This window comes from Mchenga conophoros, linkage group LG4 (assembly GCF_057382185.1).
Source record: "Mchenga conophoros isolate Kocher_MC1m ecotype Shallow Benthic linkage group LG4, M_conophoros_male_GT1.1, whole genome shotgun sequence".
NCBI lineage: Eukaryota > Metazoa > Chordata > Actinopteri > Cichliformes > Cichlidae > Mchenga > Mchenga conophoros.
Window position 1 is genome coordinate 27,495,198 of NC_140529.1, and position 24,440 is coordinate 27,519,637.

The 24,440-nt window shown below is 38.8% G+C and overlaps 1 protein-coding gene and 1 long non-coding RNA gene across 3 annotated transcripts; both read left to right on the plus strand.

The window, feature by feature from the left end:
* Window positions 1-640: 640 nt before the first annotated feature.
* Window positions 641-2,265, plus strand: LOC146576273 (uncharacterized). The gene is made up of 4 exons (XR_014892344.1): window positions 641-737; window positions 831-1,002; window positions 1,387-1,507; window positions 1,812-2,265. It is a non-coding gene; the product is annotated as an uncharacterized LOC146576273 (long non-coding RNA).
* Window positions 2,266-8,727: 6,462 nt separating this feature from the next.
* On the plus strand, window positions 8,728-23,870 carry ndel1b (nudE neurodevelopment protein 1-like 1b). 2 transcript variants are annotated; one of them, XM_085271419.1, is made up of 9 exons: window positions 8,728-8,756; window positions 18,379-18,475; window positions 20,066-20,219; window positions 20,756-20,904; window positions 21,000-21,136; window positions 21,246-21,413; window positions 21,494-21,585; window positions 21,729-21,874; window positions 22,010-23,870. In XM_085271419.1, exons 2-9 carry the CDS (start codon window positions 18,390-18,392, stop codon window positions 22,098-22,100), a joined length of 1,023 nt encoding a protein of 340 aa, XP_085127545.1. In that variant the 5' UTR covers window positions 8,728-8,756; window positions 18,379-18,389; the 3' UTR covers window positions 22,101-23,870. The 2 variants fall into 2 exon arrangements, with proteins under 2 accessions (XP_085127545.1, XP_085127544.1); XM_085271418.1 differs by lacking the exon at window positions 8,728-8,756 and adding an exon at window positions 16,004-16,200.
* Window positions 23,871-24,440: the final 570 nt, after the last annotated feature.

Below are 24,440 nucleotides of genomic sequence, written 5' to 3' on the forward strand. Positions count from 1 at the left end.
CTGCATTTTTATTTTGTTAAATATGAATAAAATTACAGCAGAAGTGCTGCAAAGTGTCTGACCAGAAAGAGAGGACCATTGTGTTAATTTGGTAGTTCAATTAAAGGCATCGGTTAGTTAAGAGGGAGAGGGGGGGATGCGTTCATATTTGCAGTTTTGTCTTGTTATACAATATTTGAAATTTAAAAACGAACAAACCAAACGCTACATTGTCAGGAATATTTGTGGGGAGGGTTTTTATCGCTTAAAATATATAAAAAATAATAAAATAGAAATATGGTTCCTACTAACCCCTGTGATAGTTGAGAGAATACTGTATTGCAGTCATGTTACACAGCTTGTACTACTTAAAAAATGGACCAAGGATGTTTTTCTTAACAAAATTTATTTTAACTCAGTCTAAAGGGACTAGACATGCTAGATATTTTGCAAAGAAATGGTGTTATATGCTGGACCTTATTTTACTCTTGGCAGGTGGTGATATGCTGGTTCCCGAGAAGAGATGAACTAATCAAAGTCAGCTTTTCAAGACAGCCCCAAGACTCTTCGCAACTTGTGTTCAAATGTGACGCCGTTGTCAGGTGATAAATGCAAGGAAGAGGCACTCAACTGACATGAAACATGTCAAAGACAACATGAAGGTGACATTTCAACATAGGCAAAAAGTGGTTCAAGAACCTGCCATAGCTTCTACTGTCCTGGACCTTTTCCCAAGATTTCTGGATACACCTGGCTTGGTAAGGCATAAAATAATTTAATGACTGCTTTGTGGTTCCTTTGTTTGTTTTCTTGTTAATGTGTTGTTTCTGTTATTACACTTTGTGTTTAAGATTGACCAAGACTTCACAATGCTGTTTTTTGGGGAGGAAGTGTCTGGTAAGTTCCTTGCAAAGTGGCCAACATTCTTCAAGCCAAGGATCATCAAAGATTGCAAAAATCTGTCCCAGAGTACAGAATTGGATGAGCTGCTCATTTCTGCACAGCGTTACTCTAACGAGGCTGGTAAGTGTAAGTTGGAAATGGTAGCTTTTGCATGCCTTTACAGCATTTGCTTAATTCCCACAACACAATATATCACTCATTTCTGTATGGTATGAAAACAAGCTTACAAACATGTTAAACCTGAAATGACATTTAATGTAGTTTGAACACAAAAAAAGTTACATAATCTTACTATTGTTATGACTCGATATCTACTTCACTTGGTGGCCAGAAGATTTTAAGTCTCTAGAAATGAATTTTTATACCAAGGCGCTGGAAAACTGCCTTATTAGAAAAATTATCAGGTGTCTAAAATGTCATCATGGTATTACATAACGTGGAAAAATGACTGCTGTGGTCCTTTAAATGACAGTAATTGTGATGATCTTAATTTCTATTCTGTAGTTTGGGACTGCGAGGCGGCTGCCCTCTTTTGCTGCTTCACTTCACTCCATCATCTAAGGGAAGGACGTCTTCAAAGATTAGCACATCAGATGCTGCTCACCACCTAATGAAATTCATCAAGGTATGCTTTTTAGAATTGTATATTTCTCTTTTGATGAGAACAGATGCAAATTATCAACGGCTGATATTTTAAGATGGCAAGGTGATCCAACCTGCAGCAGATGTATCTATCCCAGACAAGCTTGGTGTTGCAGGACTGACATGTCATTGTTTCTATTAAAACTAAATGTACACATTGAAACAAAAATAATTGTGCGCGCGGAGTGAAACATTTTAATATTGTCATAATTTCAAACAGCAATGCCTCAACATCAGATTATCAATTTTGTTTAATGTGAATCACTTGGTTTCTTTCTCTCCCTCAGGTGGGAGGTAGCACAGAGGCTTTTCTTAAGGCTGGCCCCACTCAGCCATTCGTCCTGTGGGTTGGAGAAAGAAAGAACATCATCCAAAGTTTCTACCCAAAGTTTCTACATTGTCCTAGATCAAAAGGTCATTCCCTGTGTGACACAGATGGGAGATGCAGGTTTTGACAAGGCAAAACTTTTCAAGGCACATTTTTTAATTTGCCGTGTCCTTTGATAAGGCATTGGACAACTTCTACACATTCATCCAGACCATCAAGTGTATGGCATTGATGTTGGCAGCGTGAAGGACAGTCCTCGGGTCAATGAAACAAGAGGAAGTCTTCACTGTACGGTTTAAAGATATCCACTATTCAGCACTTTGACTGGAAATGTTCATCTGTTACATTTGCAAGATACACCACACAAGTTGCTCAGTGTTATTTAGACATTTGAAGTTCCAGCATGGTTTGTACCCAGGAAAGTTTTTACGTTTGACCTGTGGAGAGCCTGGATGTTCATTTATCTTTCACACGTACTCTGGTTACAAGCGGCACTTATTCCGAGCACATGGAGACTGCGTTCACTCTGAGGTCATCAACAATTTTGAGCCTGTACCTAACGATGGAACCTCTGTTTCACAGCCTGTAAATGTGGCTCATCCCATGACAATAACTACACCGGTTCCAGTTGAAAAAAGGCAAATACTGAACATGTGCAGCTCTGTTATTGCTCAAGTACAATCCTCAGGAGTTCCTGAAAGTACTGTACAGTGTTTAGTTGGTTCATTGGAGGAACTGGTTAATGACATCCATGCACATGCAAAACAATCTGTTGTCGACTGTTTGTCAACTGATACATCAAGAGAAACCTTAGAAAAAGTTGAGGATTGCTTTGATCAGCTTGAAAATCCATTTTCATGTCTTAACACAGAATCTAAAAGGATAAGATATTTTGAGCAAAAATGGAAAATAGTTGAACCCATAGAGCATGTTCTTGGTGTGCGTTTTGATGTACGCAAAGATAGAACAACAGGGACATACAGGCAAGTTCCTGTCAATGATAAATTCATGTACGTTCCTATCATGGGATCCCTTTCATCTATGTTTCGAAACAGTGAACTTTGTAGCAGTTTCCAGAAAAAAAAACTAAACATGGAGGGATTGTACAGAGATTTAAATGACGGCTCCTACTTCAAAAATCACAGTTTATTCTCACAACAAGAACATGCTCTCCAGATCCAGCTCTACTATGACGATTTTGAAACTGCTAATCCTTTAGGCTCAAAAAAGGGGGTGCACAAACTTGGTTGTATTTATTTTGTTTTGAGAAATTTGCCACCAGAGTTAAATTCTGTGGTGATGAACATTCATCTTGTAGCCCTTTTTCATTCAGAAGACTTAAAAAAATATGGGTTTGATCCTATCCTAAAGCCACTTGTTGATGATCTAAAGATTTTAGAGACTGAAGGAATGCAAGTGCCCTTTTCAGCCACACCTGTGAGAGGTTCGCTTTTTCAGATTACAGGTGACAACTTGGCTTTACATAGCATTTTTGGTTTTGTTGAATCATTTAGTGCAAACTATTGTTGTAGATTTTGTTTAACTGATAAGACAGAGTTGCAGTCAGTTTTTAGTGAAGATCATGTAGGCTTAACACTGCGTTCCAAAGAACTTCATTACAAACACTGTGGTGCCATTCAACAAAATCCTGCTTTGGCCTCAACATTTGGTGTAAAAAGAAATTGTTTACTCAATTCACTTCGGCTGTTCCATATTTCAGACAACTATGCTGTAGACATAATGCATGATCTACTAGAGGGAGTGGTGCAGTATGAGTTAAAGCTTGTGTTTCAGTACTTGATTAAGACCTCTTTGATATCCTTGAATTCATTGTCACAGAGAATTATAAGCTTTAACTACGGATATGCACAGAGAAGGAACAGGCCAGGTGGGCTAAAACTGGATGACAACAGCAAAGATCTTGGGCTTAATGCTGTGCAGTCATGGTGTCTTTTGCGGAATAGCCCATTGATTTTTGGAGATATCGTTTGCAGAAATGATGGACATTGGAACTTGCTACTTTTGTTAGTTCAAATTGTGAACATTGTTTTTTCACCCATTATAACTCATGGCATGACTTGCTATTTGAAACATCTGATTGCCGATCATCACAAGGCTTTCAAATCTCTCTTTCCAGAACGGAATTTGATTCCAAAGCACCACCTAATGATCCATTACCCACGCTGCATTAGAAAAATTGGGCCACTCATACATATGTGGTGCATGAGATTTGAAGCAAAGCACAAGTTCTTCAAAAGATCTGTAAAGAACTTTAAAAATATCACACAAACACTAGTAAAAAAAACATCAGAATCAATTAGCCTTTCATTTTGAAAATTTTTATTTTAAAAGATTACAGTTCGGCCCCATTAATGAAGTCTTGGCCAGCAGCTTAAAAGGCAGTGAAGCACTGAATAAAATGTTTGATGTTTCTTCTATTGTTTCTACAACTTCCTGGGTCAAAAGTTATGGTACAGAATATCAAGTTGGGATGTATGTTTGTTCTGGTGTTGAAAATGAGATGCCTTTGTTCAGTAAGATTGTCAGTATAATTGTTAGCGATTTCAATACTTATCTTCTAACTTGTAAGGTCTCAACAGTATATTTCAATGATCACTTAAATGCATTTGTTATTGAGGATGGATTAGATGTCTTTGCACTGATCTCTGTAGATGATCTGGTGTACTATAGACCTTATGATAGGCAATTTTCAAATGGCACTGATGACAAAATGTACATTGTCCCATACTGTAATTTTGTATGACTTGTTTACTTGTGGTGTATCTGAATACAAAGTATTTTGGAACGTTAATGTCTTGTATTTCTTTGTAATGGGTGGATGTTGGGGGTTAATTGTAGCAGTAGAGATATCAGAGATTAATGGGAGTTTATTGTAATCTGGTGGTATTAATGATTTGACTGACACTAGTGTTAGTGTTAGAAAATTAACACTATTCAGAGTTGAATTTTTTAACACCAGGGCTAGTGTAAAGTACCACCAACACTATTCGGTGTTAATTTTTAACACTTAACACCAGTGTAGAATATTTTTGACACTGGTCAGTGTTACTCAGTGTTAATTTTTAACTCTGTGCAGTGTTAAAATAACACTAGCTCGTTGTTAAAAATATAACACTTTGAAAAGTGTTAATTTAACACTCAAAAGAGTGGACACATATAGACACTTTTCTAGTGTTAAATTTAACACTCACAGTGTCAATTTAACACTGGCGATTTTGCTGTGTGGCTGCATTGTGTGGAGTTTGCATGTACCAGGTTCATTCTGGATACTCTGGCTTCCTCCCACAGTCCATAGACAAGCAGTTGGGAAGGATTAATGTGATTCTATGTGATGTGATTCTGTCTGTCCAGCCGGTCCAGCTAGGCTTTTCCCCTGAGACACTTGCAGTGTTTCAAGTTAAAAAATCAAGACAAACAAAAAGAGTTTGGAATCAAAGGTTAAATGAAGACGGCTAACAGACTACAAGAAAAAAAGAAAAACAACTCCATGTGGAGGACAAAAACCATGGAGCCTAATGTCCCAGCCCAACATGAGAAACTTAATGAAACTCAATGAAAAGAAACAAATACCCTGATACCCTGCATCTATGAGATGACACAAACAAATGATACTGTGATGACATCAAGCAATAATATAAGTAATTTAAAACCCAGTTTGATGTAATTCTAAGCATTTTGTGACTTATGGTGCTTTGGAAAACCATAAATAATGACCGAAAGGCAATGATAATTATAACTATTATTGTTATTAATAGCACTAGTAGTTGCTGAATTTATTTTAAAGACTACTGTTTAAAGTCCTAGGCAGCCAGTCTGTCATTTGTTCAAATCCATATTCAGAGGGACTGCTATATTTGCATGTGACAAATAAAGGATTGATTGATTGAAAGCCGGTTGGAGCGGACACGCTCCATTTTGCGTAACTATTTTTAAATCCCGGTAGCACTGCAACCACGTAAGCTAGCGCAATAATTTTTTTTGCATATGAAACCGGAGGAGTTGTACTTACATCTTATGCCATCAGCTTGTCCTAGGTCACGGTTTCTTTCCACATATAGCTTTGCAAAAACTGCATAAAAAGCACTTGCAGCAACAAAAACATAATATTCCAGAAACACGCTTTGCCGATCCGATCAGCTGTTTGTAACACTTCCTACGTCCATCAGCGTGAACTATCACATGACCGCATGACCTGCCCGAAACCGGAAGTGACGTCATTTTGCGGAAATGTCGTTTTTTACCATCGTGGCCTTATGAGCCTATACTTGTGTTTTTAAAAGTTATGTTTGACTTTATGACTTTCTGTGTTGTTTCTGGGATGCTGAGGACTCATATTGCACTGCTGGAAATATTTTATTTTGATGCATATGCTGTTATTTTGCAAATTTGCACTATAATATATTTTTTCGTTTTTCCTGCAGTAAATGAAAATTGGTGTATCTCAAAAATAAAACTATGAAGACACTTAAAATAAATTTCCTTTGGTGGGAAACTAGTTTGTGCAACTTTTTTGTATTTACAGTTTTGAGGGATAAGCCTCTTAAATTTCTTTAACTAGAAATATATGTTAAAAAATCAAAAACGATTTTCAATTTTTTTGTAGTTTATTGCACTTTTTTGCAATTTATGTAATTACTATGCACTTAATGCAGACATATTATTAAAATTTGGGCTATAATAGTTGTATTGATGTACAGCAACTTGAAATGCTCCAAAAAATGGCTCCACAGCATGTAAAAATATACTATAAGCTCTAGCGGACTTGGTTCTATGGTAGGTCTTAAAGGGTTAAAATACGAACACATTCAGGTACAAACAACATTGATAACCTTTGAGGGTTCACTACCAGAGATACTGGCTCAACAACACTCATACAGCTGTGTTTAGAGTTGGGGATTGGACTGAACCATTTTCAAGCATTTCAGGGGAAAACTGCATTTAAATATGTAATGTTTTTTAAAATATTTGATAAAAATGTAATTACAAAACATTATGTTATTTATGATTTCAAAATTTTAGTGAATTTTAGTGGGTCACCAAGTCAAGACATCAGATTTGGGAAAGTGGTTGAGGGTGGGGTCGGTGCCACCCCTTCCCATCACTTTGTACAGGCCCCTGCTCCCTATACAATTAAAAAAGGACAGAAAGTCTTGTGCTGAGAACAGAAGAACTTGAAGAGCACTGCAGTGTACAAGTGACCTACAAATTCTAGAACAGGAAAATGGCACTGACACAGGAAAACAGACACGAGGCCTCACAGGAGGGCTCCATATGCTTTGAAACTATTTTGGCTGCAAAAAGCACATTGGTCTGCAGGCATGTCCTCTGCCAGGACTGCCTGAGTAAAATACTGGTGGTCGCTCAGACTGAAGGATCCATCGTTTGTCCTCTCTGCTGTCACCCCACTAATCATGATGAACAGAAGGAAGACGGCGAAAACCTGGCAGCAGATGAAGGCCACACACAGGAGGCCCCTCTTCTTCTCCCTGTGGGTTGTTTTCAGTTAGTGCCGCACACCTCCACAGGTGCTGTGTGCCACGGAGGTAACTGGGTGTCACCACACCTGAGAGAAATTTCTCAGCAAGGCGCTGAACAGACAGTTACTGCAAGTGAATCGCATATTTCCACTGGAAACAGGCAAGGAAGACAGACCACAGACAACTGTACTACTGTCAATATAACCGAGGACCGTGCTCCGGGGTGTACGGCGTATCAGCTCATCTGTGGAGGCCTCTTTTGCCTAGTAGTGCTGATTTTTTTTTATCTCACGGTGGCATATTTGGTTGCACCTGTGCGACCAACTGTTCGGGTAGCAAAAAAAAAAAAAAAAAAAAAATCTGCAACCTTCCCTGTGGTCAACAACAAATCAGACTAAACTAATCAGAGATAGTAAGGGGCGGGACCTCTCTGATCGGCCGTGGTCCAGTTGAAAGTGTAGGTGGAAGTGTGAGGTGAGTAGCTTGAATAAAGCGATATCAATTCATTAAATCCTGAATCGACTTTTAAATATAACTGTGTTTTGCCAGAAACGCCAGATTCTCAGATTAAAGCTCACAAAACCATTTCAACAACAACCACACAGCAATACATATACATACATATCGTTCTATCGCCCAGCTCTATTTGCAACATGAAGTGACGGCATCCTCAATAGTTACATTTTGTGCAGCAATGAGGAAAATCTTTATACAACAAAAAGAAAAGCTAGAAAAACACAACTATTATATACAGGTGGTCTGTTTCTTCACAATTTTCAACCAGAGCAGTTTGACGTTGAGGAAAGTTTCTTCATGTTTCAGAAGTTTCTCAGCAGTGGATGATATAAAGATGTGTGTGAAATGGACTGTTATGACTGGTCAGAGTTAACCTGTGAAAATGTGATAAATGTTAACTTTTTATAAAGAAGCAAAACACATTTAGTCTTTTGATTTAAATATATATTTTTAGACTTAAACAGGTTTAAAAGATTGAAATACTGCCATTATAAGATGAATAAGAATCAAAACTATGAAAAGTACTTGATTAAAGAAATGACAAATGAGCTCAATAAAAATATAGTTTTTAATACACTGGGAGGAGAACTTAATTCTGTTAGTTTTATGTATAAATGAACCTCAGTGTGGAGCCCCTCCCACTCTTCAAACTCTGGAGGGTAATTAGCTGAAATTAGATGGTCATCAGTTAATCCAGTTCACCTGAGCCTTCAGTCTTTAAAAGCTGGATCATGTGTTCACTGCTGTCTATTCTCAGTTGGTGTGACATCAACTTTCTTTGGTGGGGCTGGTGGTTTAGTTTAGAATTGGTGCTGGTTTGTTTCAGTCAAGCTCTTGTGTGGATCGGTATACCTGGTGTCTCCGCTTGTGTCTTCAATTCATTCGTTAAGGTTTGAGTGTTATTTACTGATAATGACCAATTTGACTTGTCATTTTAGCGTTTGTCAATATTTCTGCTTTTGAGGACTCTGGCTGTAGTCCTTATTTTGTTGGGTTTTCAAAGATTTTTGTCAAAAGCCTTTTGTATCTATTACTGAGTAAATGGCCTGTATTTGTATACTATATTAGACATGAGCCAAGCTCCTCTTGTAGGTTGAAGGGGCTGATCTCAATAGGAGATCAACCAGCTTGTTTTCACTTTATTGCAATGGAGAACGTGGCTAAAGAAAGTGTCTTGGGAGCACTTCCCTGGTTACCAGAAGGTTGCCAGTTTCTGGTTGCCTTTTGGCTCTGGTGGAATCAGTGCATAAGTACCCACCACAAGTATCTGTCTGAAGACTAGGGTTGAGACTAGTTAGGGAATGGGTTTGCTACTTATGGAGCTTGGGCTCAGTGGGCTTTTAAACCTTAATTTGTTCTGTCTGCTTCTTGAAAACCACATTGCTTTAAACATTCAAAACTCTGTTAACCAGACTTGGAGCCTATTTGAAGACAAAACCGTTCTGTGGAGAAGTCAAAGGTTTTGGCAGGAAATCAGCCTTTTTGGGGGGGGTTGTTTTTTTTTAATACTGGACTTGTGAACTGCACCAGTGCCGCTATATGATGCTCCTGTGTCAGTTCTTCGTGTGGGTTGTCTGCTGTAAGAAACTTGAGGGCTTCTGGTGTCTTTATGGCTGTAACACATCAGAAGACAGGGCTCAGCATTTGATGGTCACCAGCATGTTGATGACTGAGTTGTAATGGAGAGCAACCACACATCATTTCGCCTGATGTCTGGTAGAGAGATTACAGCACACTGGATGTTTAGTAATCTTGTTTTTCACGTTACCTTAATTTGTCTGAAGTGCCAGTGTGAATAAATCACCACTACCAGGCAAATGCAGTCTCATTTAGGAAGCCCTAGTGACAGCAGTATCGTTGCGTGTAGTGGGTTTCAGTTGGTCGCTGATTATAAAAACCTGAGTATGGGCAGAAATCTGTGCCATCAGAAACTGAATTTGAATAAGTTCAATTTGAATTTGAATTGCTCAGATTGAATCTGAATTGTAACTTGAATGAATGCTTTTGAAAACTGAATTTGAATTAGTCTAATTTGAAATTGAATTTATGGTTTGAAAATGATCATCACTAAATTGAAACTGCATTTTATCCTTTAAAAATTCAGCTCTCGAATAATTTCAGTTTCACTTCTCACCATTCAGTTTCAGTTCTACAATTCAATTTCAGTTCCAAAATTCAGTTTTTTGGAACTTACATCCGGTTAAAGCACAGATTAATAGAACTAAGTTTTACTAGCGGACCGAAAGTGTTACTGACGGGAATCTACAGCGTCTTGAGCTGAATTAAGACTTCAGAAGTCATTCGTCATGTCGAATGACCAGTGGATAAACTCTCAGGTTGGTAATAAATGTATTACATGTATAAGAACAAGCGTCATGTTAACAAATAATAGCCGTACAGTAACTTTTATGCTTATTGTAGCTGTTAGCTAAAAACGCTAATTTAGCGTAGTTTGCCCTGAATTCAGCTTTGACAAACAAATATGATTGACTGTTTCTAGTAGAATTCCAAAGTTGTCATCTTGTACCCTCTCAGAGTACCCCCTCTGTATGCTTGCAGAGACCCCTACAGTAGGGAAATATGCAAAACGGGGCCCAAACCTTTGTATTTTAGCTTTATTTATGTCTTACACAGCATCCCAACTCTTTAGCTAACTTAATAACTTTAGCTAAAGTGAATAGTTAGTCTAATTCATTAGTGCAGCATTACTGGATCACCTCTGTTTGAAGTGATATACAACTATCACTGAAACAGCAAACTTTGTAAATAAACAACACTTCTCATTCTCTAAACGTTTGGCCACAGCTGTAGATTACACTATCAGTGCTTGTTCACTCTTGACAATAATTACATTTCTAAATTCTCTTTGTGCATTTACTGAATTAGGTTGGCAAATGTAAAAAAAAAAAAATGGTTGACTACAGGTGTATGTATAAATTTTAGTAGTATTTTCCTCTTGCTGGGGAAACGTCCCCCTCCTATGTTTTATTATTCCGCTTTCAGCGTTTTTGCTTCACGACTAAAGCGTGCAGTTTACTTTGTGTGCACTAACATGGACTCGAATCAACCAGCGCCACCTCTGTACCTTTCAATTGTCTGTTTTGTACCTTTCAATTGTCTGTTTGTGCGTCATGCAAACCTTTGACATTAATGAAATGATATCATGTATTTATTTTTGGCCTACATCTGTTAAAACAAAAAATGTTAAATTACATACACAAAGTAATAGGAATCACCACTCCAATTGGTCATCGTGATTTTAATATTCTCTTTTTCCATAACAATGAAATACGCCTTGGAAAAATAAGACTATGTTGGTAGTTATAGACAGTCTGTATAAGTGTGGTTAATCCAGTAAACATTTGTAAGGAGATGGCAGTTACACAGTGATTAGTAATAAACAGAGCCAGTGAGAGTGAGTGGATTTAAGAAAGTGAGTGGCTCAGGCGTGTCGATTGGTTTGTCATCTGTTTTTGAGTCTGGACTAGACAGAAATTTTTTGTTTTAAATCTAAGTTAGGAAGATTCATGTTTTAAAACAACCACTTTTTGTGAGAAATGCAAGAAGTACATCTGCAGAAAGCACACAGTTACATTCTGTCCATCATGTGGACAAAATTGAAAATGTTGAACATTGAAAAACCGAGAACATCGGGCAAGTTCAAAAGAAATGTGTTTGTAGGAAGGAAAAACCTTTACCAAATTGTTCCTAAAAATAGTTATGTAAAGTCAAACTGTTGTATGTCTGTCCTACATGTTTATGTAATGGAAAATAAAGTTGCTATTGTTTTATTGCAGTTTTTTGACAATTCTGAGTGGATTTACTCACTACGGGTCAAAATGACCCGCGACAAAATCAATTTTTTTTTTTTAAACATAATGCAAGGGTTAAGGGCTTGCATATGATCTTCAATTTGTAGCAGATCCACTATCACATAGCAGCTGGACCAGTCTCCAATGGAGCATCAGTCCACTGCTGCCACCTGTGGCTAAGTGCCATAGCCTACTACTAGATTAACTTGTGACACATCTGCACCTGCATATGGTCACATTGAGTAGAGACTGAGTGGCTGCACTTACACCTAGTGCATTCAAATTCACCCACAGACATGTTGAAAGATGTAATGCCAGCAATGTAGATTGTCAACACTAAAAACAGTCATTAAGCAAAGACCACAGGGATCTTTTTTTTTTTTTTTTTTCTTTTTTTTTTTTCTCCCCCCCCCCCCAATGTTTATTTGGCATGCACACATTTGTAGTCGCCTTCTTTACAGGGGAAGTCCACAAACACTGCATGGTACCAATTTACACAGAAGGTACATTCAATCTGCAGGAAAAAATAGATTGTCAGAGTTATTCATCTGACGTCAGGCTGTTGAGTGACGCAATTAAACATGTTCAAATGTGCAGGTAATGTAGTTTTCTGTGCAAAAGCCTTATCTGTGAATCAGTCTATATTTTCATGTGTCCTTTAGGGGCTCCAGTCTCTTTAAAGTGCAAAGGCATGCAGGTTACCTGAACTATACGTTTTCTGTTGGTGCATCAATGTGACATTTCACCCAGTGATGTTTAAGTAACCCATTCAAGGTGTTTCCGTCTAATGGTATCAATTTGGTTATCTTACACACTGATCAGTTTCTGCACCTGAGCTTCTCTCACCACTGGCACGACATACCTGGGAAAGGTCATTGAAAATATATTCCACAATAGGGATAGACATATGAATGCTGACAGAATGTGTTGTGACAACAGTAGTCAAACAATCTGTAATATATTTGTTGAATACAAATGTTTTTGCTGTGAAATGATATAAACAAAAGCAGTGCTGATTTTGGAATCTCCAAGCGTATGATAAGCTCAAAATAAGCAAAACTGCATTTCATGTAGTTCAACGGGTTTTCTTTTGTTACAAGTGTATTGTGCATGAAAAGAATTCAAAGTGGTGATAGAGCCAGCTGCAGATGTGTCACAAGTTGATTTGGCTGTAGGCTATGGCACTTGGCCAGAGGTGGCGCTGGTTGATTCGAGTCCATGTTAGTTCACACAAAGTAAACTGCACGCTTTAGTTGAGAAGTTAAAACGCTGAAATCAGAATAATAAAACGTACGAGGGGGACGATAACGACGACTCGATTCTCCCGATCGTCTACTCTTGCTGTCCTGTGAACAACATCGGCGTGGTGTTAATTGTTTGCTGTTTTCGCGATCGCGTTGTGCATGAGAATATCACCAGGTAAACTCGCAATATTTTTAAACATTTTGTTGTTCAACAGCATCAAGACTGACGGGGTGTGTTTGAGTTAACCTCACAAGGGTCACAGATGATATCTTTGGCGTTTTTGTTTTGTTTTTTTTTTGTTTGTTTGTTTTTTTTTGTTTGTTTGTTTGTTTTTTTTTTTTTTTGCTGATTTGTCGGTAGCAGCTCTTGAAAAGCAAATCCAGTTAATCTGGAACACCGGTGTTTCAGATTAACTGGTGACGGTGAAAAAGATGTGTGGCAAACTTGCTTTTCATGAGCCGCTACCGACAAACCAGCAAATAAACACTGAATATATAATCTGCAACATTTGTGAGGTCACCTTAAACACAGGCTTATTGCACTTGAACAATAAAACATTAAAAACTGTCACGAGTTTACCTGGCGATATTCTCAATCACGAGGCGACCGCGAAAACGGCAAACAAATAAACGTCACCACGCCGATGATGTTCACAGGACAGCAAGAATCAACAATCTTGTCTTGATAAATGCCAAATTATATACACAAAGTTCTAGAAATAACCACTCGTATTGTTCATGATGATTTTAATATTTTTTCCATAACAAAGAAATGTCTTCAACAAATATTACACATTAATATTTGACTTATTGTAGATAAAAAGCGTCCCCAACGAGCTGTCATCAGAAAAACTGACAGTTTATGAATGTAATTATTTTAATTAGATATCTATACAATTTGATACTTGTTTTTACACGCTTTTAAAAAAAACTGAAAAGCAACTGATCAACTTTTGTTTGGAGTTAAATTTTAGCGACCTCTAGTGTTCATCATGCCCGACTAGGGTCATGAATGGTCTGTTATCTCCCGGAGAAAACCAACGACCGTAGAAAACCGATATTTTCTTAGATTTGTTTTTGGGGGTTTAACAAAAACATTTTAAAAAGCTCACAGATAAGTGGCATAAACTTTTGGACTTTCAGTTGTGCTTTCATAGGTTTTACACCTTTTCCTACTGATTGATTATTCATACCATATTAAAGCAATTAAGTAATAGATGACAATGGCAGAAAAGCTCTTGTTTTTTATCTATGTTTTTAACAAGTGTTCTACAATTTAAAACAAAATCTGTGAATGAACAAAGATGTTATGTTTTAAAGAACAGTTTTACACATTGTTTTCTTACAGTCTTACATTTTGGGCACTATTTTCTAAAGTGTTCATATGTGCTGTATTTGAGTGTAGAAATGAATTATTTATGTTGTCATTGGAATTGGGTAACCTGTCATGAGGGAATTCCCCACTGGGGTAGAGGGGAAAGCTGCATGGTAAAAGAGGTCAGGAATCTGTAGCAGCAGGGATTACTTAGTGTGGCAATCTTTAACAATTGGACACACTAGTACATAAATATTAAATAAATTATATACTCTAAAAATTATAGGCACATCTATAGAGTCTGAAAATCAGGCATAGTCTATTCTTAGACAATTTCCAGAACTGCATTTATCCCTGCTGGAACTTTTCCATTCCTTTGGCACAAATGTGCCACCTCCATGATCGAGATGAGTAAGGCAGGTAGGTCACAACATAGAGGCAAGTAAGAAATCCACCCCAGGTTGGATCCAGGGGCCCTTAACAAGTCCTGTTAGTATTCTGTGTTTAACAAGCAAAGAATGAAATACTAATGTAAATGTTTCAAAGTCAACTCGGACTATAAGATTATGTAAAACATTTAACCATGATGGTATAACCCTCAATTAACTTAATTTACCAGTGTTAGTTAAAAATTCCTTTGTATATATGTAACATCTGTTTACAGCATATTACGTAAGACCACGTGTGTTATGACAGGGCACTACAAAAGCCCTTAAAATCACGTACAGTGCTTTTTAAGACAATTTTCAAGGTTGCTTTTGTTTTGAATAGTCATTTCCGATTCCTGTTCCCTGACTCTCCCTCACCTACACCTGGAGTGGAGGCAAATCAGAATCCTCCCTGAGGTGGAGAGACGAGCTGCTATGTAAAACAGGTCCTGTTGCCAGTGGGAACAGTGACGTGACTGACTGGTTCCCCTGGTTGTGAAGTTTTGGTTTGCGTGTTTTGTTCCAGTTTCAGTTGTCATATGGGGCTTTTTATGAGTATTCTTCAAAGATTTTCAATATTTATCCATCAGGAACACAATTCATTTTCCCAAGGTGCCACTTGAGAAATCAGGACCATTGTAGTGGGTCACACCACCTAGGCCTGTCACCTAGACCTATTTCAAAGGTACATCCTATCAAGACGAACATAGATATATGATTTCAAATTAAAAAGGTTTCTTGAACTGTCTTGTCCCAATTTGGTATTCCGTTCTCTTGTATCACCACAGTTCACATAAATGTTATAAATAATAATAATTTGAGATTTAAAAAAAGGCCACATCACTTGGTGTACAAGAGGCCAATCTAAGGTATCACAGTACAAAGCAGTTTTACAAATAAAGCTGACAAAGCATCAAAGATATCTTTATCACATATATTTGTTATCTTATATATTTGTTAGTTCGTTTCATGATAATCAATGATATTTGTCCATGTACTGTAAGTTTGAGATTGCTTTAAGCTTAACAGTCATTTATGTAGTTTGTGTGAAAAAGAACAATTTTTTCTTTACATGCTATTTACTTAAGTTTTTTAATTTATTTTTTTTTTATGTTTGATATTTGCCCTTTTTGTTGTTTTTTTCTTCTTGAATTATTTGATAGGCAGGGGTTTGATAATCATGCCTATTTATTTGACGACATTTCATGGAATAGAAAAAAAAAGTTATTGTTTAGTGGAGGTTCAGTCCGAAAAAAGGGTGTGGTGTGGTTAAATCGCGAAGATCTATTTCAGGAGCAGGCCTACGTGTGATGTAACGTGAAATCACGTCATCACGTACGCCCCTGTCAGGATTTACGTTGGTTCCGGGAGACGCGTTGGCAATTTCCTAAACAGAGCTCAGTTACCTCATTGGGAAACGTCAGTATCACCCGAGGCCCGGCAAAGAGGAGCTCTGCTTATCGTTGGGTGTTTTACCGGCTGGAAATCGACTCGCTGCTACGGAAGACAACAGTAGACCGACTTGACATGAGCAGGTAGCCGTTTAAATCTCTTAAATTTGACCTCTAACGCGTTTTTAGTGTTTGACCTGTCCGTGTAACCAGCTGTCGAGGCATTTGTGTGTGTGTGTTTTTTAGACTCCTAAACGTTACGAAGATTATATGGTTATTTCGGGATAAATATCGAGAAGTGTCACCTTAAATGTTTGCTTCATACACCTTTAAATCCCGCTCGTTCTGTGTGCTGCATTTTTACTTGTAACGCGAGAGCGAGCCGACAGTTTTTGGCGTGAGCCCGAGCCTCTGTGCGGTCATACCTCCCACTATCAGATACCGACACGTTCAAACGTCTAAAAATCATCAGCGTCGTTAAATCACAGCCTGTAGCTGCTGGGCTGAATTAGACCTTTTGATACATTTGAGATCAATACCAGCCGTCACATAATCGATAAGAGGTTCTTGGTCTCATGCTTTTTATTGAATCTTACGCTTTTTTTTGTCTCATTAAACATGTTTGTCTGTATGGTGGGCTAATCCATAACATGGAGACCAAAATATGGACCCAGGGCAGGGGTTGTGCCACCACACCCTATAAAGCTATACAAACCAGCAAAACTTCAAGAAGGAATCTGAAGAAAAATGTAGGATTTTTCTGTACAGGAGGGGGGAAAAGTGACTTTGTCAGCATCAACAGAGACACAAATGTGGAAAAGGAAGCACTCTCTTTACTTGCCTTCCCTTGTCTGTAATTTCCAGATCTTTGCTGGATTCGGGCCATGTCTGTAGCGGTGTTGTTGCAGTAGACAAACAGATCCAGGGATGAACCAGAGAGCTATCCAAAGGAAATGAAAAATAACAGGAGCTATCCTGTTCTGACTGTCTCTGCTTTTACCTGGTACAGGATATGACTTTGGGTTATTGTCCTGTGTAGGGCTTTGATGGGCTACAAGATTTAGCAGAAAGCACCAGATCCCTTTCAAGCCTCTGTATCCTAGCATTGAGAGAGATGTGTAGTGTTTGATCTTTGTCTAGTAAATCAAAAGAAACTTTTTAGGTACTTCCCTAGAGTGTTGTCTGGTCTCCTGACATCCAGCATGTTTTGTCAGAGGAAGCTTTGAAAAATTTCCCTTACTTTCTGTTACCCCCTCGTTATTATGGTCTGCAGCGCGCTGACACGTGAGGGTCTTATAGACGGGAAGCTGTTCATGACGGCATCTCTGAGGAATGCTGTAAAGGAAACTGCAGTCAAAGTCATCATCTCTCTGAGTCTAGACTTAGAAGCAACACCCAGGCCCAAGCCAAGCAAGCCACTAGATTCTCTTTATTTATTTATTTTATAGGAGACTTTTGTCGAGGCAGTTTACACAAAAATCAGAGCACATTTGATTTCAGCTCAGGGTTTTCCTGTGTCATGTCCACTTGCTGCTGGTCCTATCTGCAGGAAATCCTTAAAATCCAGGGCCAGATTATAAATATTCCCGGGGCTACAGCAGTGGTAGTGCTGGTTTTGGCAGCTGTTTCACCAGACCCACACATGAAGCCAACAGCAGCTCTTTCCAGATGTGTTTAATGATTCCCTGACAACAGCTGCGTAGGTCCATATACATCAGAGTTGAATTGCTCACCAGAAAAGAGGAACGACTGTCTGTTAAAGTGGTAACTCTGCAAACAGGAAGGAAGATGAAAAACGTACCCACTTGCGAAAAATGTAAGAACTGGACTCACATGTTGATCTTTTTAGCAAATGAACTCGTCATGTTGAGGTTGCATGAGTTGAGCGAGCTAAGAGGTTAAAACTTAATAATTTAATGCACATAACACTGAAGATTTCCCAGGTATATAAAGGCATTGGCACACTGAGCACACGTTATTATCAATTATTTGTGGTATTTGGAAGTAATTGCTTCAAACTGTACTTAAGTTGGGGGGGGTTCTTAGCATTGTTGATTTATGAGTAACTGAGGATGGACGACCTCATCCCACAGGGTTACGCGGTCAGGATGGTCTGTCGCTGAGATAGGGCCTTTCTTCTCCAGTGATGAATGAGGAGAATGTTTGATGGTGGCTCTGCTCTGAGATAAGAACGGAATGTGCTCCGCTTGATTTAACATGTCAGAGGATGCAAATGGCAAAACTGCTGAGCTGTCCGTTTACTGATTCTAATCTAACTGAAAAAATCTGTAAATGTAATACAAATGTGCCTTCAATCCTCAGGTTGCCCTGACATGGACACAGAGATGATTCCCAAATTTTCGTCAAAGGATGAGGAGGTTGATTACTGGAAGTCCCAAGCCCTCAAATATAAGAAAAGGTAGGTGGCATTTGTGTCGCATCTGACAGCAATGCATGCCTGAATTTATTTATGGTATGAGTTGGTGTGTATGGCTTCATTTCTTCAAAGAACAGGCCTGTGTGAGTTTTTCATTTCAGTTTGATATTAAGCCAAAATTACATAACATACTGTCTTGAAAGAAAGCGGAGTTGGAAATCGAATGACAGCGATTCTTCAAATATAGCATAAGATGAAAGACAGCTTTTGGGGACAGTAGATGCTCATCCTTGCATAATAAGCAGCTGCTTTGTTTTGCTGACTATGTGGTTTGCGCAGTAGTTTTGAAAGATGTGATTACATAATAACTTTGTGCCAAAAGTTTCCACACAGGCTGTGTTTAGCCGTATAAGGCAAATGGCCAGAAAAGAGTAATGAAATCAGCACTGACAAACTTCATGGTTTACTCAATAGGAAATGACACAGGCCACAGGATGGGCATTAGTGTCACTTAAGAATGTCATTTGACATTTGTTTAGTCTTCCTTTCCTATTTGTGGACGTACAGTCTATGAGAAGAAGTGTAAAAGTGCACAGCAGGGGTTAAAGTCCTGCTTACTTTGAGACATTCCTGTGGGCACATGGTGGAAAAAAACATCAGTGCATGGAAAGAAAAGTGGCTTCAAGTAGATTTGCCATAGTGTGTTGCAGTTTTTAGGGCATGCATTTTCTCAGAATATCCTTCCACTGAAGTGATATTTTTAAACTTTTTATTTTGAGTTTATTTACAAGGCAACCGCAACATTGTTTATCATTATCATTAATAGAACTTTTTTTTCATTCTGATGTATGGAATACTATTGGCCAATTTAATCTATTAGGGTTACATAGTTATGTTACAGGGCCCTGTGTTTGCTGATCAAGCACCATGTGTGATGCTGGTATGTGTCGAACACACAACAACTGATTCATGCATTTCAGTGCTCTGTGGAGCCACTGTGAAGGCATTATCCCAGCACAGAGTCAGCTGACCAGTGTTACCAAGTGTCAGCTCGGCAGGAGAAAAATAAATTATATTAAGAAGCCTTTTCCTCTCTTTTCTACCTTTACATAAATGCATTTACAAATAATTACTATTTTATGCAATATTTAGTGTGTAAAAACATCCTGTTTCATAACTTTTATCCTCCTGTTTTTTTTCCCTGCTTGTGACCTTTAACCTGTTCCACTCTGGAGATGCATGGCAGCATGCCTGTTCTTCTCACCTATTTTTGAACCAGCTACTGTCACAGTTCAGCTGTCTCTTCAGAGCTGTATATTTAGAATGCTTAACTCGACAATGCTGAGCTGAACCCTTATTTCCTCTTTGACAGAGGCCAGACTACAAATACGAACCTGTAACTGGCTTTCATACAGGTTTATTTCTGGCCATTAGTGGGGTAGAAAGCTGCTAGAACATGCTTGGCTTGGCTCAGCTTGCAGGACAAAGGTCTGTCAGTTTTCTAGAGCTCATAGGCACAGTCATTCAGCCGGTTAGCTGTGCAGAACTGAATGGGGGACGATGAACAGGAAAGCTTTTATCACAATGACCGTTTATGGTTTTACCCACTCTCTCTGTATTTTTGCCATTTAGTTGCCATGAAGCCCAAGAGGAGTTGCAGGAGTTCCAGGAGGGGAGCAGAGAACTGGAAGCTGAGTTGGAGGCACAACTTGGTCAAGCTGAACAACGTCTTCGAGACCTACAGAGTGAAAACGAGAGGCTAAAGAATGAGGTTTCCAACCTCAAGGTAACGGGCCTTTTTGATCTTCATTAAGCGTTTACCTTTGGCTAGAACACTAATAAAGTCATTTGTGATTACCTAAGAGGTTATCTGATCTTTGTTGGATCCTGCACACAAGGTCTAATGCCTCATTTGTATGGTAGGTGTTAATCTGGGTTTTCTTAGGTAATCCTCCAGCACTTCTTAATAGGATGTCAGGATAAAGAAGAAGAAAATAGAAAACTGCAAGGCAAGCCTAGTTCTTATCACAGTAGACATGAACACTGGTTTCAGTGTGCTTGTTTGGTTATGCACATTGGTGACTGTACTGTACAACTACACCAGAGAGCTCATAAATTATGCCTTCCTTTAACAACTGTCGGACAACGATGTTCTTTGAAACCTTGTGACCGTCCTGAGATTCGTTCTGACTGATGCTGATCTTTGTAGTGGATAAAACGTTATTTTTAAACTAGATTCCTCATCAAGTAGCGTCTTTGTTGTCCTTGTTTCTCTTTATAGACTCACTATTCTCTTATCTGCACATTTTCCATGTCTTCCAGGAAAAGCTGGAGCAGCAATATGCCCAGAGTTATAAACAGATCTCTTTGCTAGAGGACGACCTGGGACAGACTCGCAGCATCAAGGATCAACTCCATAAATATGTCCGAGAGCTTGAACAGGCCAACGATGACCTCGAGAGAGCAAAAAGGTGAGAATGACGTGCAATGTGCAAATTCTGTTTGTATTCTAGCATTTACCTCAAACATGTCAGCACTCATAAAATACTTATCACTGTTTGTGTAGGGCTACAATAGTGTCTCTTGAAGACTTTGAGACCCGTTTGAACCAGGCAATTGAAAGGAATGCCTTTCTGGAGAGTGAACTGGATGAGAAAGAGTCTCTCCTTGTATCTGTGCAGCGGTTGAAAGATGAAGCACGAGGTAAAGATAAAGCCCACATAAATGAATTCTTCCCCTTTCTGGGCCGTGCATCATTTGTGCAAGAGCCGGTGTTTCTTAACTTTCTCTCTTTTTTGTTTTCCTTCTTTAGACCTGAGGCAGGAGCTGGCAGTGCGCGAAAGGACCACAGACAGGATGTCAGCACCCAGCTCACCCACTTTAGACATAGACAAGATTGATTCAGCTGTACAAGCCTCTTTATCCCTCCCAGCAACACCTGTAGGAAAGAATATAGAGCACTCTTTTATCAGCCCCAAAGGTTAGAATTATTCCTACTCCATTTTCCTCTTGTTTGAGTAAAAGTTGTAATATGAGTTAACTCTGGCTTATATGTCCTAGCACTGACCAACGGCTGCGGCAACTCGTCTCTGACTCCCTCTGCAAGAATCTCAGCTCTTAACATTGTTGGCGACCTTCTGAGAAAAGTCGGGGTAGGTGTTACTCACTTTACTGTTTTGGCTTTACATTTTAACAGCTCTGCACATGTTGCACTGAGGAGCAAGTCTTTTCAGCGACGCTAAAAGGAAAGATAATTATGATGATGCTAATTTGAGATTTCCTGTTTTGTCATTAGGCTTTGGAGTCTAAACTTGCTGCCTGTAGGAACTTTGCCAAAGACCAGGCAGCAAGAAAAAACTACTCCACAGACAAAAGCATGCTTCTCAACAGCAATGCCACCAATTTCTCTCACTCACTACATGCTACCTACTTCGACAAAACGTAAGTCTTTTAGCATGTGCTTTTCTCCTTTCCCTGTCTGTTTGTCCTTCTGTTATTTAGTTTGATGTTAAAATCGGATGCCCCGGCTGTGTGTATATCTTTGCTAATGTTGAGTATGTCTTTTGACATCTGCAGCACTGTTAATGGATTGGACCCCAGCACCTTGACTTCCATGACACCATCCAGAGCCCTGTCTCCACCGGGCATGCTGCCTTTGAGTGTGTGATTGAGGAGCTCCTCAAGCCAGAGAAAGCTCTAAAGAAACTCTTATCTCCTCAACACAGTCTGGGAACACAGAGGGTGTGTATGTGTGTGTGTATGTGTGTGAGTGAATGAAAACAGAGCTGGAGTGATGTGTGAATTTTTTAGCTCGGTGTGTGCAAGAGAGGCTTGTGTCTGTTTTGCAGCTCTAAGTGCATCTGTGAGTAGGTGCAGTCATTTGCACCAGTCAGCCAAAAAAGCATTGAAAGCACTTTCCTATATTGTGTATATACCCATCGGGGCATGGACCTGGTGGGCTTCTGGAGCAGCTGTGGTGTCTGGGGAGCACGGGAAGCAGATGTTTCTGGTGCCTCCCACACAGATGTTCAGTAAGTTTGGGAGCTGGGGACTCTGGAGATCAATGCCTTATACTCTTTCTCAGGCAGTTTAGGAGCTGTTTTGGAGTGTGGCTGGGTGTGTTCTCCTCCAGCAGGAAGGGCACTACCATCAGGGAGTGATATACCATGAGGTTAAGCTTAGTACCTGGGGCTTTGCAGCAGAACAGTGCTTCGTAACCAGGTGATCATCATTTTTCACATCAGCTTTTAGTGGTTTTAATGTTGTGGCTGACTGGTGTGTGTTCCTACCACATTCTCTTCTTGCTTGTGCCTAAAGCTGTACTGCACTGTGCTTGAATGAATGTCACTGCAATGTTTTGACCTTAAGATGTCAACTTTGAACTGGCACGGTTACCTAGGTGATTCCACAGTTCATATGAAGACTCATCCTTGACAACTGGTCTATGAGAGACCACAGCTTCCTTTGAACTTTCCTTCCTTTTCTGTTTCATTGCATTGCACAGTTAAACTAATTTCTGTTTAGATTTTTCTATATTTAAAAAGGGATATGTTCACATTAACTAATTTATCTCACAGTATACTTTAAAGTGAAATTTTCCTGTATGATTTTATTTTATTTTTTTCTTGCATGTGTTTAAATTGAAGAATGACCGAAATGAATGTTGACTGTTTAAAGCCATGTAGCCGTGCTGCAGTTGTTCCTCTTGTTACTGGCTGATGTCTGGAGTGCTTGTGGAAATATCAGCTTGTTCTCCCCTCTGGGTTAAACCTGAATTTACAGGTTTCTGCTGCTGTCGAGTGTATTCCTCTGCAGACGTCCACTGACGTTTTTTCAAGAGAACAGTATTGCCTTTTTATAATATTTAATGTATTGATTTTTTTTTTTGTGTCGTTCCAGGCTTATTACCTCATTGTGACATGTTAGGAGTTAGCAGCTATTAATTATTGATGGGTGTCATTTTTGGCTCATACAAATCAAACTGCTTAAAACTGACTCAAGGATTTTTTTTTTCCCTCAGTTTTATCTGGAGTTATGGTGCATTAATAACAACAACTATAATGTTATTTTGGCAATACTTACATTTTTACATATTTGGCTCTGCATCCCCTCACTTACATATCTTTAATTCCTCAGCGTCACCAATTTGCACCCTAAAGGCTCACACAAAGACTTGTATTCATTGTTAGTTGATCATTTGATGCCACTTGGGGCACAATAGGAGCCTGTTACTTAAATTGGTTCTATAGTTGGTGTATAGCTTGTATAGATGACAATTTTGCCTACCACTTTGTGGATATTGACATTTGGCAATAAGGTCCTATTTATTTCAGATTCTGTATGGCATGTGTTCGGATAATGGGTTTTACTATTGTACGGTGGTTAAGCCCATTGTATTATGATATCAAATTGTTTAAATAAAGATTGATATGATGGATGTGTTGTTGTTGTTGTTTTTTTTTTTTAAATGTACACAGTAGTAGTGAATCAAGATATAGTGGTTTTGTTTACTAATCAGAAGGTTGATGGTTTGATCTCTGGCTCTTCCAGCCTTTGTGTTGAAGTATCCTTAAACAAGATATTAAACCCAGCGCATCCATCAGGAGTGAGAATGTTACAAGGTTACAACTTGTTCGACATAGAAAATGAGCAATAATTTGAACATCTGTGTAAATGAGACTAGTAATAAGAAAAAACTTTGAGTGCACAAACTGAATAGAAAAGCACCATTACTAACCATTCAACAGTGTCCCAGGTTAGAAGGGTGGTAGTGGTTTAAAGGAGCTTCATGATTACACAGCACAAAGAGCGCTTACTTTTACTTTTCCAAAGCATCGTTTTCCCAAAGGTTTTTTTGTTTTGTTCTTTTTGTCACACTGCACAATGGTACAATTTGTCTTTTAATTCAGTGAAATATTGGTGTTGTCATAGATCTTAAAAAAAAACAGAACAGTTCGGCAATTTAAGTTTCATAGTTTGGTTAAGAAAGTTTTATGGTTGGTTTAAA